Genomic DNA, 15,943 nt, shown 5'->3' with positions numbered 1-15,943 from the left:
CGAACAACCCCACTCAAACCACAAAAAGCTGAACACAGCCAAGCGTGCCCGGCGCACATCCCTAGTGCTGGTAGCTCACACAAATCCAAACCAAGAATGTGGGGGTTTCCAGAACAATTTATTTCTCTAAGTCACATCCTCTGGGAGCAGGAGTGTTTATGTTGTGATAAACTGACACTGAGAAGATTTAACAACTTCTTCATTTAATAAGTGATTTCCACTACATGGTATTGTACACTGTTATCCGTCCAAAAAAGATTAACAGTATTTAAAAAACAAGATTCTGTGAGAGATTCATAGAAACTGGAGATCAAGATCGACGCCCCTGGTTGGCTTCCCAAGCCATTGTCTACGTTTGTAGAACAAAGTCTTTAGGCTAAAATGCACAAACCCCATTCCAGCAGATCCAGAGCCACCTCTGTAGCTCCCATCCGTCCGACACGGCCACCGCTGGAAAATGCTCCACTCGATCGACCACACGGGAACTGTACAAAAACGTGTTCACTGTGAGCACAGCAGGACCAACAGCACAGCATTTCTACTTGCTATTTTGAGTCGGCACTTCCTTCTGTCTCCAAGAGGAAGGCGGGATGAAAGGAGAGCCCTGCCAGCTCGGCGAGGTGGGTCACAGGCAAAGCGAACTTTGGCTTCAGGAAAGAGACACAAACACTTAAAATGATGGCTTTAATTCTCATTGGAAGTGTACGGAGAGGGGTGAGTGTCTGAATTAAATATACATCATCCCAGCAAGGCTGGTGAGGCTGAAGGTTATTTCTAATGTTGACAGCGATAAAACAAATGTGTACGTGACACAACATTGAAAGAAAATCCCTTTAAAACAAAACTTAATGTAAAAAAAAAAAGTTCACAGTGGTCTGTATAAACAGTATGTAATTTCTGACAGTAACAAAGCTCTAATCTCACAGCACACCAGTGCCCTCTTTAGATCCTAAAGAAGAAAACAAGCATTTACACTACTCATTGTACAGGTCAGGAAGTCGGCTGTAGGATTACCCCAAAAGTGGGACACTGTGAAGCACAGCTGTAACACCAGCAAAAGGACAGTTTAAAACTCTCTTCCTGGGAGGGAGAAAAAGAAAGTCTTTCATTCGCTGGTAGGACCAGCAAATGCAATTCATCAAATCAAAAGGAAAACCACAAACACATTATCTATTTTGAGCAAGCTGAACAGTACACATGACAGTGTTAAAAATGGAGGTTATAGATTATGATACAAGTCCCAGCAGGGCAGAGCCAAAGTGCCTATTTCTTTGCCTGTTTTGTGATCATGCCCCTTGGAGGCGTTACAGGTCGGTTGGAATTGGGCTTCTTTTTCTCTGCAGGTTTCAAAATCTGAAAAAGATAGTTCAGGTGTTTAGCACAAAGCTTTAACTCTCTTACCAGCAAGCAATTAACTCACAAGTAAAGGCACTGTACAGCTCATCTGAGCAACTCATCAGCACACCAGGAATTAAATGTGTTTCCTGCTCAGAGCTCGGACAAGGGCTTGAGAGCAGCTGATCCAAGAGCTGGTGCCAATGGAAGCAGGCAGACAGCTGAGAGCTCTGCTTGGACGATTTAATCCCAGTGTAAAGCAGCTCACCTACTCACATCAGCATGGGCTTATCACATTGTTGAAGACATAAGTGCAAGCACAGTCCTGTCTATGCGTTGGTAAAGATCCATTTGAAGCAAGCAGCACAGGTTTGTAACAGTGAAGCAGTGATTCTAACCAGAACAAATTTGAAGTGTAACTGCACTAACCAGTAGGTGAAACCTTCAGATACCATACCTGAAAAGAGCACATTAGAGTTTCGTCCACACTCATCATGGCACCCGCATTATCAAATTCTCCACAGTAATTTGGGGCAGAGAAGAGAGTTACCAATTGTCTTTTTGCAAAAAACTCATATCCATCTTCAACAACCTTTAGAGAGAAAGCAGAAGTATTAAGACTGAACAACTTCTTCCTGCTGAGGTGCAAAGTGGGCTCAATTGAGCCAGTTGCTGACAGACTGGCTACATCTAAGGAGCATGAGTTTCAGACTTTCACACTGGAACAGGAAACCCACAACAAGACCTGGTTCAGAGTTTGTTAAGAATGAGAAAACCAGGATTCTGCTGGGCTCAAGACAGCCTGTTTTAAGAATCCAGCAACAGTTTATATGTATTAAGAAAAAAAATAATCATTACAAGGACTGTTAAACATTGGGACAAATTGCTCGGAGACAGTGGAATCTTGATGCTTGAAGATGTAAGATATTCTTGCAGATATAAGATCCTCAGCAACTCAGGCTCACACTGGTTTGTTTGGCACTTAGTATGTGAGGGTAGGTTTGGACCAGGTAAGCACCTCAGGTCCCTCTGGACCCAAATTACTCTGCAGTTTAATGTACAAAACTACAATACCTGATGAGCTCTACATATGAGATCCAAGTCATGTTTATGGAGAAATTTAGCAACCACTTCAGCACCAAATGTGAAAGACACTCCTCTGTCATTTTCACCCCATCCCAAGACATCCTTGTCAGGGTCAGACCACAGGAGATCACACAGTAGACCTTGATCTGGTACATCAGTGGGGCGCATGATTCGTCTGATCTGTTCCATTGACTGAAGGTCTGGTGACAGGCCTGTAAGACACACACAGAGCTCAGGGCTTAATACAACTTTGCTCTCAAGACTGAGCTAATATTTTAAAACAAACCTGATCTGTATTCAAACTGATTTTACATAGCTCACTTCCAACATTAACTGCTTTTCATTTATTTTAAAGCTTTTGTAACAGAAGACAAGTCGCTTTGTGGGTATGTTCATTTATTAGATTATTTACTGGAATCAAGATAAGCAAAGTCATTTCCACACCTTACAGGATTACAATAATCTCACTGTAGCATTTTGCAAGTGTCTGATAAAAGAGCTGTGAAATAAGAGGCATTAATACTAGAAATCAGTTGGTATGTTCATTTTAACCACCAGGCCTGGCAAGATGAAATACAGTGTCAATCAGACCTCATACCATTTCTCGCTGATACAGATCTCTTGGTACATCCAAGTGATAAAACATTTAAGTGCAATATGTATTTCATTACTTTGAAAAGCAGCATGAATCAGATATCACATGGCATAACAGAGCCCATTTCTACAAATGGGCTTCCAAACCCCTCAGGTTAAACAGGGCTTTGAGCAACCTGGTCTAGTGAAAAATGTCCCTGCCTTGGCAGGGGGCAATTCTACTAAGCAATCTTTAAAGGTGCCTTCCAACTCAAACCATTCTATGATTCTACAAAAAAACACGTTTTCACAATGTAAATAAAACTCCCAGTCTAAAAAAACCCGACAAGGATTCTTTACTCAAAAGGAGAGGCTATTCAGCGTGCCTTTTGGTACAAAAGGAGAAGCAGATAATTGTGTCTGAAGTGACAAAATTACCAGCTCAATGATTCACCAAACTGACATTAATCCAGCTCAACCCTTCCTCAAGCATGCACTAAGGCAGAGAAAAAATTCCTCGGATTCTGAAGCTTCACCAACATAAAAAGAAAACTGCCATGACTGACACTATAGTGTTAGTTTCTTATGTATTGACTAAGCAACTCACCCCCATGACAGCAGAATATTTTCTCATCCACAATAGCTGCAATTGGTAAACAGTTAAAACAATCTGTGAAGGTTTTCCACAGCTTAATATTGTATCTTCTCTTACCTGGAAGACATTTTGGAATAAAAACAGTCAATATGCTTTTCCATCACAACTACAATTAACCTAACAGCCTTATGTTTATTAAGGCTTGCAAAAGTTAGCATTAAAGCCTATACACAATTTATCTCCTGATACCCACTGACACACTTCACTGCTCAGAAGAAAGCTGCAGAGGTTCTTTCAGTGTGGCACAGTGCCCTGAAGCAGCTCTGAGGACAGCACTGGTCTGACCACAGAATAGCATCCCATTGGTGGCAGCCAGACTCTCCAGTCCCAGCTCTGCTTTGGAAAATTACCCTTGGAGAATTTGATCCATTTTGGAAAATCCTGCCATTTGCTGTTTTCTTTAGGGGAAACCAGCAATTCCTGGAAAGCAGATTTTCTTCCACTGTACCACATAATCTCCCCAGGCAAAGAAACAGGACTGAAAATTGAAACTACTACAGTTTTACTTTCAAGGCAACTCTCCCAACAGACATGAACCCTGAACGTATTTGTGATCTATGACTAAGCCCGTGATTAATCTCCAAGGAGTCAACTCTGAAATACCACACATCTTTGTTTCCTCACTGAAGGAGAATGAGACATGGAGAGTACATCCTGTAGCCTACAAGCCAAGTCTGTCCCATAATGCAAGTTGTGAGAATGCTTCACCGCACATTTATCAGTTTTATCTCCTCTACATTATCTGGATTAAGTTACATCCTTTGAAACATGGATCATACACTTCAACTTCACTATAAAACTGCTTCTTACATTAGGGTAAGATCTACCAATGTACCCTGCAGTGACAGTGCTGGTGCATTAACTGTGTAGCAATGCCATGCTTGTTTTCAACATTACAGGTCTTAATATGAAGTACCTACAATCACTGTAACATAACCACTGTAAACATCAGCCCATTCTCCAGGTTAATTTAATCCAAGTATACAGCATCATCATCCCCAGATGATGATGCACACATCTATTACTTACATTCATCGTAAAATCCATAAATTCTATTGATGCTGGCACATTCATGGTTTCCTCTGAGGAGGAAAAAATTCTCTGGATATTTAATTTTGTAGGCCAATAGAAGACAAATGGTTTCTAAAGATTGTTTTCCTCTGTCAACATAATCACCAAGGAACAGGTAGTTGCTTTCTGGTGGAAAACCTCCATATTCAAAGAGTCGAAGCAAGTCATAGTACTGTCCATGGATATCACCTGCAAAGATTATTTGGAAATTACATGTAAGGGACCCATTGCTACATTTTTTGTCTGATCTAGAGAAAGAACAAAGAAATGATGCTTCAGAAAAGAAAAAGCTTGCAGTGACATACAGCATACTTAAAAATCAGTTTATCTTACTGGATATAAAATGACCACATTCTGAAGTCTGGCATCTGTGCAATGCAACACTTAACTGTACTAAGATGTATGTAGCTACTTAGAAATTTACTTGTAAAACAAAAATCAACATTCTGAGAAACCAACTGCATGTTCAGTTGCATCTAACTGAAACTAAAGCTCAATTTTAGACGACCAATGTCTAATACTGAACAATCTACTTCAATTTGAAGTAAATCCCTCAGTGTTGGAGTAAGATAAAACACTGGAAGCTTTTAAAAGTGCATTTATTGAGGTTTTCATTTTGACGTTCTTCATTCTTTTGGCATAACTGGACATGAAAGTGGTGCAAAACAAGCACCACTGTGTACAAGTGCAGTGAAACCAAACCACTAAGCATCCAGCAGGGTTTTATTTTTCCTTTTGCTACAATCCTTTATCAGTTTCACTGTTAATAAGTGAAAGTAACATTTGGCATTTGTTCTCTGCTTAAGAGCTGTGTTTACCTGACACCCCCCACCCAGGTATCAAATCACGATCACAGCACTCACCACATATTTTCAGTGGAGCTTCAAGTTCTAGTAGAATAGGCTGACTCAGAAATATTTCTCTGGATTTCAAGCACAATCCTCTGATTTCATTCTCTTGAAGCTGGACGTTTTTGCCTGGTTTTGATCCTCGCACTGTTGGAAGGAGTCAGAACTCAGTTATCAAAATCAACAACAACCCTGCTGTTATTTTAAGAGCCTGACTAAATGCCACTGTAATGCAGAATGAGATAACAGGGTAATATCAGTCTGCTGAGGTGAAACTGCACTGTCTTGTCACCAGAGAAAGGGCAGCATTTTCTGTTTCAGTTGTATGTTACTTTAACAGAACTCAAGGCTTGACACTTCCCCCGTTAAATGCCACATTTTAAACAGCATCAGTTTAGTCCTTGTAGTTATAAAACATATCTTGGATAATGTGACTATATAGACATTTTTTTTTACTGAAGCAGTTATACACTTGTTCTCTGGAAAGCTATCTGAAGATGGGAAAAGGAAATCTCCCATTTAATCATCAACCTGGTAGCTGAAATACATGACAGTTTAGGGAAGCTTGTACAATTGCCCAAGACAGTATCTAAACAAGGCCACACTACCAATAAATACTGTACTGCCCCATTCTAGAATGCAGTTAGCCGCCATGAAAGAACAACAAGGGTATGACTGGAAGGTCAGAACTATACATAAGGAAATATTCTTTTATGACAACAACAAAACAGCTCCCCTTATCATTGCCTTTGAGCACAGTAAAAGAGAAGACAGCAGGACATATAACTCTCAGCCTCAGACCACTTTTTCCCCCAATCCTTCACCTCCTCCATTAATGTTCCAATCTCCCCCACTAAAACAATTCAAAATAGTTGGTTCTCTTTAGTATCTATCAAAGCTTTCTGTCCTAGTCTGGACAACAAGGACACCAGCTTGACCTGACGTGGACATGTTTCTACAGCCACCAGCACCGCTTATCCTTCATTTACCTATCATCCTGTGCCCCGTTTCTGTTGCCCAGAAATACAAAGGACATTTCTATGGCAGCAATACTCCACCTATGGCCAAGTTCCATGCAGCAGCATTTATCAGGGTTAGAGTAAGACTAAATAAAAATGGTGATTATGCCATTACTGTTGCAGTTTATCATATTTTTATTTGGTGTCAAATCAGTAACAACATGGAGTACCGATAAGGCTGAAGCAATAAAAACCTGCTGCAAACTCCAGTAAGATTATGGAATAAGCAAAGTCATCTTCTACCACGTAACTCATTGGTTGAGCTGCATCAAAGCCAAATGACCTCGGAACTTCAGCCTCAGATGCCTGAAACACTCTGACACCATCTCCAGAAACAGAAGCATTGCTGGAAATGTTGCCTAGTTAAGGGTCTTACTGTGCACAGCTCATACAGCATTGAAACGGACGATTTTATTCTCTTATACAAAAAAGTTTGGTTTTCAGTTGCAAAAAAAGCAAGCAACAACCCCTGACCCCTTTCAAATACAAGAACCTATGCAATATTACCTTCCTGAATTCCTAAATAACCTTCCAGATACCATTAGAGTCTAATTCCCTTGATACTGTTTAGCCTCAGAGTGAGAAATCTGAAAGCTACAGACTCAAATCTCTGTACTGTCACTTTGGGCCTTGCACTATATGGAATGAAGAAGAGAGAACTGCAGGAGGAAAAGTGGGGAAGCAAGGGGCATGTTTTAGGAAGAACAAAAGCTGCTGTGTTCCAAAGGCATTACAATTTCACATTAGCACAGAAGCTTTCTACTTTTATGCAAGCCTCTGATTAAAAGTAGAAACATTGCTGACTCAGCATACATCTTATCTAGACCAAGAATAAAATAATGTTTGCGTAATATCCATCCATAAAATCAAGTGTCATTGGATGCAATCTCTACCAGCACTAACAGCATTCCTACCACAATTCCAGCCTGCATACTGACTCCCAGGAGTACCGGTCATGGTGGCACAGGCTGCCCTACAGAGTCATGGACAACGCCCTAAACCACAAGACTTTTCCTCAAACAAGCTTCAAATTAAACTTTAGTCCAAATTACAATGTATCCCAAAAGTCACATTAACTTAATTGTAGGTCAAATGCCTAATGTTATTTTTCAAGCAATACATGCTCCTTCACTACTCACTGCCTGTGTATTATCACTCAGCTCTGACACTACATGACAATACTGGAATTACCACTGAACTTTCATTTATGTGCTCCATTACTTTGGATGTTTTAATAGAAGACATGAAGTTAAATCTTTGTCACAGCAGCTTATCACACATGAGGCTTTTCATCCACACGGTCATTTTTTCATTCATACAGTAATTTTCCAAACACTCCCAAGCAATGAGCAAGTTATTCAAAATGCCAACTATCCAGAAGCAATAAGGAACAAAATTAATAGAATCAAGTGGGCAGCTGCCTGAATTATGTTAACATTTCCCCCGCTTTTCAATTTTACAATTCACCTTTGGTTTTGAGATAATACAACACACTTGTATTTAGCTTTCTAAAGAACAAAAAAAAGCCAAGAAACTAACTTTCTACTTCTTGGTCTTGTTAGAAACTGCTAAAACCAAACTCTGTATTGCACATCCATAAAGTATAAAATAATATATGGACTATGTCATGCACTGAGTCACTGAAGCTCATGAATAAAGCATATGCATTAATTTCTGCTGAAGACTAAATGAAAATCTGAAAACTCTTTCACATACAAGTTTCCATGCTTCTCTAATATATTTTCACTGAACCAGTATAATATTCCTGCAGTTTTAGTCATCTACTCGCAGAAAACCTTGACAAGATGAAATGCTGCAGTCCACAAGCTCACTAGCAGAGATACCAGGAAGATGAAAGAAGAACAGGACAATCTGATTCAGCTCTGTAGCACACTGCCTGCCAATGACATTTAGACCACTTTTGCCCAACATGGAATCAGCACAGAAGAAATAAGCATGTTCAATTTCTTCTCACATTGACCTATATATCCTGAGAAGCTCAGAAAAAAAATGTTTTTGGCTTCAGAAGCATCAAATATGCAGAAGCGCATGTTGGTTTGAGAAATCTAATTTTTAGTGCAAGGATTTTCTCATCTGCAATGAAAGAGCTGGCAAAGAAATGCAGTTGAGTCTCTAGGACTTGGAAACATTTCTCTGAGCCTTCACATTACTTAATCCCACTAAGAAAGGCAAAAATAATACACTCTGAAAAATATGTTGTGTTTACAGTTTTTCCTCTCTGCTTTGGACCAAACCAAAGCAGCTCACAGACATCAGACAAGTACAATACCCATTGGCAGCTTGGTCATAAATTCAAAAGAGCAGGTCAACAAGGCTGTACTTGCACATTTGTTCTTTCAATGCATTAACAATAACCTCTCTCAAACAACCGACTGGAACTGAAGTGGAACAAGTTAATGATTAATCAGCTGAGAAAAAAAGTCAGCCCATTTCAAGTAATATATTATTTGTGCCTGGTCTCCACATACTGATGCACTATTTCCAAAGAGTAATTTATTCCCATCCTCTTTCAGAGACGCTCCTGCTCTTAACAATGATTTTTCGAGAGCTTTAATTTCAGTGTCCAGTCTGGGCAGTCTTCTAACAAACCTTTTCCACTGTACAAGTATGAGAAGTTTTGGAAGAACAAGCTCTCCTCAGGATAGAAAATACTCCAGAAAAGATCACTCCTGGAACCTGTATGATCTCTGCAGAGGTACTGACTTGAACATGGGTTCCAACTGTTAAAATTAACATTGCTTTCCAAGATAAGGAGGAAAACTGCAGGAAAGCAACAACCAACACCAGCTCTAAAATGAGTGTATTACACAATGGTGAGCGCAGTGCTACAGCCACCCCAGCAGACTGGGAAAAATAAAAGAGCAGCAAGAATTTAACAGCACTCCTGACATCTTGGTGCAAGCAAATGGAGCTAGTACAAAACACAGCTGCAGCTGCCAGGAGTTAGAACACTGCCTGACACCCAGGATAACTTTTACATTTGTTTGTGAAAGATAAATAGGTCAAGAACTATAGGATCTAGAGAGTACAACAGTAGGAAGACCACACACACATAGAATACAACGGACTTCTACACCACATCCCATCACAAGCATTTCCCAATATTCTGCTTGGTGCCACACAACCCTTTAGCAAAGGCAAATGATATTATAAAACTGAGTATATCACCTCATTCAAGGTTAACATGAAAGGAACGTATGCTTAGGAATGTATTCAAAAATAGTGGAAATTTCACTGATATATCTCATTTTCCTGTATTGCATTAAAAGCAGCAGCTGAAATGTTGTCAACTGAAATACAAAATTAAATACTTGTACAGAAAATGTTTTAAAGAAAATAGTCTATCAGGAGGTCAGTTCATTTCTGGCTACTAAGCAGGTATCTCAATTTTACCACATTTTACATGAAGATGTTTGCAATCCTAGAGACATCTCAAAAATACTGCAGGTTGTTTTTCACCTTCCTTTTAGCAGTTCCTTATGACAGTTTTGCCCCACTGGCACAGAAGAAAGTAACTTGAAAGTGGTGGATGTAGAAAAGTTTTTCCTTTCTTGCAGGCACTACCAACTTTGATCAGATTATTTCAGACTGAAAAGTGAAACTGAAAAGCAACTCCTCAGTGCCCAAGCCTCTAAAAAGATGTATTTGTAGTCTACTTTTTAATATGATGAAAGTTCACAGCAGCATTATCAAACAGAAGATTCTGCATCACTGCCAAGTTTTCATCTTGTAGTCTACTTCCACACTGGAGAGAGCTATGCAGCAAACACATACTCACACCCATCACAAATACTCAAAGATAACAAATTCTTCCACTTTAATGACTGGGCTACAAATGCAGAACATGACTGAATCCATGGCACCGATAGGAACCTAGTCCTTGTCTTCCAAATGTAGGGCTCCTATTTCCCATTATTATAAACTGCTGCAACACAGCAGGAAATGGTTAACACGAAGCTCTACAAACTACAGAAAATTATATGGTTTGAGGTCAAGAAGTGCTAATTGTCTATTAGAAATTTTATCAGAACATCCCTACCCATCTCAAGTAAAATTCGACCACATTTCATATTAACATCCGTGAGAATCACTGACACTTACTGCAGTATACGAAGCTGAATAGTAAGCGACCCTTTAGCCCAGTCAATGCCATATTTAGTGGAAACATAATAAAAAAAATCAGAGAAAAACTGCATTTCTAAAAAACAGCCCTCTCTGTTGTCAGCAAAAGTTTACCCAAACTCTTTGGTTCAACTATTTTTAATAACTGGATGATCCTCTTTCCCCATTAAAAGCAAATTAGAGAGAGTATCTCCTTGACAGCTATATAACAGGCTTTACCGGGAATAGAAATCTGTGGGTGTATAAACAGAAAAGTTTGAGGATTTAGAGTCTTTTTGCTGATTTTAGTGCACTAACCAGGATTTCAGCTTTCAGAATGGCTACCACGACTTCAGCCTCACATGGCTTTATCCAAAGTAGCCTCCATTCATCATTTAGTTTTCCCTTAATAGCATTAGCAGGGGCTGAAGCACAGAAAATATTTTCAGAAGCATATTTCAACTCTGGTTCCAGTTAGGTACATTGAAATGGTGTTATTTTACCCTGTCATTTATCGTTACCATGGTAAGACTAATGCATTTCAATCTTGTTTTCTAGCTACACTACTATCAGCTCCTTTTCCAAACCAGACCCTACTTATCTGTGAAAAGCTGCCAACACGCCCGATGAAGGAAACTGATAAGGGGCTCAAGTCAGGAACACCATCTGACATGACGCGGAAAGGAAGCCATGCTTATACTCGGAATCTCAGGATTTGTCACTCATTCTTTACCTGGAGCTGAGCAGGAATTCTGCCATTTCCTGGAACCCTTTCTATGACCATACAAGATGCCACTGATTTTTCATCTTACAGGGGGCTTTTCCAACATTTTCTTGTCTAGGGGCAGTTCCGACTTGGCAGCCATGCACAGCTGCAAACTCAGAACCATCAAGCTGCTGTCCTACAATACTCATCCTAGGAGAGTAATTTGCTCTTGTTTGTCTCTTCTTATTTCAGTGAAGTGAGTTAGCTCTGTAAGTATTCGAGCCTTTATCCACTATTGAGTGGATATTCACTCAATGTTCAGAAACATTTCAATATTCAGTAAAAGATACTGTCATTTACTATACTTTAAAAGCCTTATTCTTGTGAAAATTCTTGTTAGTATGGTTACCAAAAGAGACATGATTATACAACCTGTACTCCAGAATGTTCCTAGCAGAACACAACCCTCATTAGTAAAGAAGGTAAAACATCCTATATAAATTCAATTACAGCAAAAAAGATCAGAATGTTCAATGTTTTCACTGAATGGCTTTCCAAGGTTGAGAGCAATGTTTTCTTGTGACATTTCAAAGCCAAATGACTCTGTACTCTTAACATTTAGAGCAAGAAAGGCTCTTAAAATATTTACCTTTGAGTGAGAAGCTAAAAATGTACTTCCAGGGCTTTTAAAGAACAAACTAATAATTTCAGCTAACTAGCCTAATGTGGGTGGGAGAGTATCAACTATCTAGGGGAAAAGTAAGGATAGTATCACTTCATCAGAGAAGTCATGACACAAAACAAGTAAACCTCCCTCACAAATACATTATTAATTAATACTCTATATTAAGAACAAAAGTGAGAGTAATTCATTAATCGCTCCTCACTTCATTTTGACCATCAGACCAGACCCACTACCAGCGAAGCTCTCTTGATCTCTTCCAACAGCAAAATGCTAAGGCATATTATAAACCACAAATACCTATTTGACTGTAGTTTCTCACTGATTTGAAGTATTTCATTAAGTACCTCCTAACACTTGAGTTTGTTATTTTATTAGCAAAATCACCTAAAGTTAACTGTTATAAGAAATAACCAGACAGTTTAACGACAGGTCCAATGAAAGACTATACTGCTCTAAAAATTAAGGCTTGCATAAGGATTTGGACAACTTTGTGAGTAAGCTGATTATTAAAGCAGATTTTGCAGTGTTTTCATGCTTGAGTATGGTTTTAATTTACATGCAAAAGAAGGTCAAAACTCTTTAACAGAGTTGTGGTATAGGCACAACAGTTTGTGTAACTAACATTATGCAGTTGTTCTACCAGAACTGCACTGAAAAAGTCTTTCTTGTTTGCTCCAAATGTATATAGGGTGAGAAACCTTACACATACTTTAGATTACTTTCCCCCACCCCTCTATTTAGTACAATGCAAATCCCCACTTTGGAGGTTCAGGTCACTTACCCCAGCCAGACCTTAGTGATTTCAGGGAAAGAATATGTCAAGTACATTTTGAACAACCGAGGAGAATCATGTTTGCACAGTAACTTACACAATTTAGCACTCAAAATTGCAGTGGTTGCTAAAACGCATTATCATTTTGCCCTTTTTGGAAAAGGAAGTATAAAAATGACAGACTGCCACAAAGGTCAACCATTACTCTGTCTGGCAAAGATGTCTGTAACAGACATTTATTAAGCAACAAAAAAGCACTAGCACAGGTTACTAACATTGGTAATTATTTTAAATATCAAAAGACAATCATTGCCTCAAGGAATCAAAAATCCCAGCTGAAATGTCAATAGAGGAAAAACATGACTTTCAGAGTTCTGGCAGCTGATGCAACCTCAGGTAACACCTTTCGTGAACCATCTCTCAGAAGATCTTGTCAGGAAACATTTGGAAGCCTGATTTATGAACACTCATCTCCAAACGTGTAACACTGAAACAAGCTGAGTAAGAACAGAAAACACTGGCATTGTACATCACACTACTTTTGAAACTTTAAACTAGAGAAATAATGCAAAACAATTCAATCTTTTCCCAGGCTTATCTTGTTCCATGTTTTTGATATTAATAACTTACATTTTTCAGAAAATTGCACTAGTTACACTAGCAGATATGAAGTAATAATTGTAATTAATACCTGCAGCTGAGCATGTATTAATATGTCATCAAGCATATGACATACAGGACCTGGGATCTACAAATCACATTAGTAGAGTTTTAGGAAAATCCTGGTCTAAATTTATGAAAGGAAGCCTGTAAATAATTTAAACCAGGGAAGCTTAAACTGGTAACAGGCAAAAACCTCCACAGATGAGAGGAAAACCCCTATTTACTTTTACTTATTCAAGCTCAATAATCCCATAATGCATCTATAGGATTTTTAATTCCAAGTAATTTCTAGAGTAGCACTATTGCTCCTCTGCCTGCCCTTTTGCTATCGAAGCCATTACACAAGCAACATCTTACAAGGAAAGGGTGTAATACAGCCAAAAGACATTTCTTCACCATTTGTCTCAGCAGCATCTCAGATTCCAACCCAGTTGATCCTATGAGTTCATGCCAAATGAAAGAAGTTAAATCCCTGACCCAGCTCTTCAAGCCTGAGTCCAGATGAGATGCTTTGCCCTGCCATATGTGAAACGAGGCTGTCTCAAGCTAGCTTCCTTCCCTGAATGATGATGAATTTCCTTGATGTCTAGAAGAAAATTTGCCACCGGCTACTTCTCAGCCTTTTGCCTTACAATCAGCCGACAGTTCTAGCTCGGTGCTGACCCCCGCAACCAAAGGAATGTTGCTGAAGACATCCCCTGCAACTTGAGTTTTTCCTTTAAGAAACTCCCAAGCAAGTATTGCCAAACCAAAGCCCTAACAATACAAGACAATAAGCCCTTCCACAGACTGTCTGAAACACCAAAAACCCAACCCTCTCTGCACACCTAAAAAGCCACCATATGTTATAAATTAAGAGCCAAAGCCCAGTGGTAGCATTAACGCAAGCAGCTCATCAAAGCTAAACCCACGACAGCCTGAAACCCATGCAAATCTCAAGACTCTTTCAAAAGCTGCCTCTACAGACTCTTTTATGTCTTATTTCCAGAGTCCCACAGCTACCCAGCCGAAGCACAGACCCCATGTGCATGCGTGGAAGGCAAGGGAAAAAGCCAAGGGTTTTTAAACACTTTCCTACGAAAATTATACCAAATTAAGCATCTCCTTAAGAGCTGCAGGGGAGGAGAAGGAGCGGCAGCCGGCTGGTCCCAACACTGCACCACAGAGCGCAGAAGGGATCGGAGAGCAGGGAACAGCTCGGAAACACGCGGGCTGAGGGAAAACTTGGGGCTGAAGGGCAGAGCCGCCCGGGGGGGGAGGCGGAGACGAGCCCCGGTAAGACAAAGCGACTCGTCAAGCCCCTCCATTTTGGTCCCCCAACCCCACCGGGCGGGCAGGACACGATGCATCAGCGGCGGCTGAGGAGGGACCACGGAGGCACCTCACGGGCGGGGTCCTGGAGACCGGCCCTGCGGCCACCCACCCCATTGCCACCCGCCCCATGCCTTCCCGGACCCTCACCCTCCAGCAGCCGTTGGATGATGCTGTCGATGTTAAGCTTGTCTATATCCGCCATCGCCTCTCAGTGGCCGGGCGGACCCCTCCCCGCGGCTCGCCCTCCCTCCACTCGCTGCTTGGCCGGCCCGACTTCTCTCTTCGTTCTGTCTCGTTTCTCCCCTTCTCCTCCCCGCTCTCCTTATTCCCTCTCAATCTCGTTTCCCCCCCGCCCCCCCCCACGACCGCCGGTCTCAGCAGAAACCCAGTTCTAAACAAAATGGCGGCCGCCTCCTCAGTGAGCTCGGCCGGCGCACGGATACTACGCGCGCGACGCGGCTGCCCGGAAACCCTTTATAGGCCGGGCCGGAAGAGCGGGGCGGAGTCACGAACCGTGACGCGTCCCTCCCTCGCGGGATCCATCCGCTCACGGGAGGTGAAATAGTGCAGCGCTGCCGTCGGCAGGTGTTGGGGCTGCTGTGGGGTTTGGTGCCTTGAAACCCGGCTATGAAGTGAGTGGGGAGGCCCTTTGGTGCCAGCCAGTGGCGGCTGAGCTTCTGTCAGCGCTGTCTCCCCATGGTGTCTGCTCCAAGGTAATGTTGCCTCAACTCATGAGGCAGTGGGTTGGTGTGAGGGATGCACTCCCTTCAGAGGAGCAACCACTTCCTTAGCCCTAAACCGGGATAAACAGCACCGAAATCATGCTTGCAACTGCTATGCCCCTCCTGGGAGTTTCCATGGCTAGAGCAAGTTCAGATATGTGACTTTTCCTCTCTAAGTATGTGAAGTAACAAATATACAGGGCACTGGAATCCCTATGGATGGAGAAAGTAGCCCGCTCTTTCAAGAGCATCTTGCAATTTTACTTCCCAATTTGCTCTTTTATTCCATGTGTCGCTACAGCTTAGGGACAAGCAATTGCAACAAGGTTCTGCTCATAAATGGGCTTGCATTTCCAAGGGAGATGGGCTGTG

The 15,943-nt window shown here is 41.0% G+C and overlaps 1 protein-coding gene across 1 annotated transcript; it reads right to left on the bottom strand.

The window, feature by feature from the left end:
* Nucleotides 1–183: 183 nt before the first annotated feature.
* On the bottom strand, nucleotides 184–15,295 carry PPP1CC (protein phosphatase 1 catalytic subunit gamma). Its single transcript, XM_005145157.4, has 7 exons — nucleotides 14,997–15,295; nucleotides 5,584–5,715; nucleotides 4,679–4,909; nucleotides 3,602–3,706; nucleotides 2,410–2,633; nucleotides 1,793–1,927; nucleotides 184–1,353 (listed from the first exon to the last, which is right to left on the bottom strand). The coding sequence occupies exons 1-7, from the start codon at nucleotides 15,049–15,051 to the stop codon at nucleotides 1,264–1,266; spliced, it is 972 nt and encodes a 323-aa protein (XP_005145214.1). The 5' UTR covers nucleotides 15,052–15,295; the 3' UTR covers nucleotides 184–1,263.
* Between the last annotated feature and the right edge of the window lie 648 nt (nucleotides 15,296–15,943).

The sequence above is a fragment of the Melopsittacus undulatus genome, chromosome 12 (assembly GCF_012275295.1).
Source record: "Melopsittacus undulatus isolate bMelUnd1 chromosome 12, bMelUnd1.mat.Z, whole genome shotgun sequence".
In the NCBI taxonomy this organism is placed as follows: Eukaryota; Metazoa; Chordata; class Aves; order Psittaciformes; family Psittaculidae; genus Melopsittacus; species Melopsittacus undulatus.
This window is presented reverse-complemented; position numbering and strand designations above follow the sequence as displayed.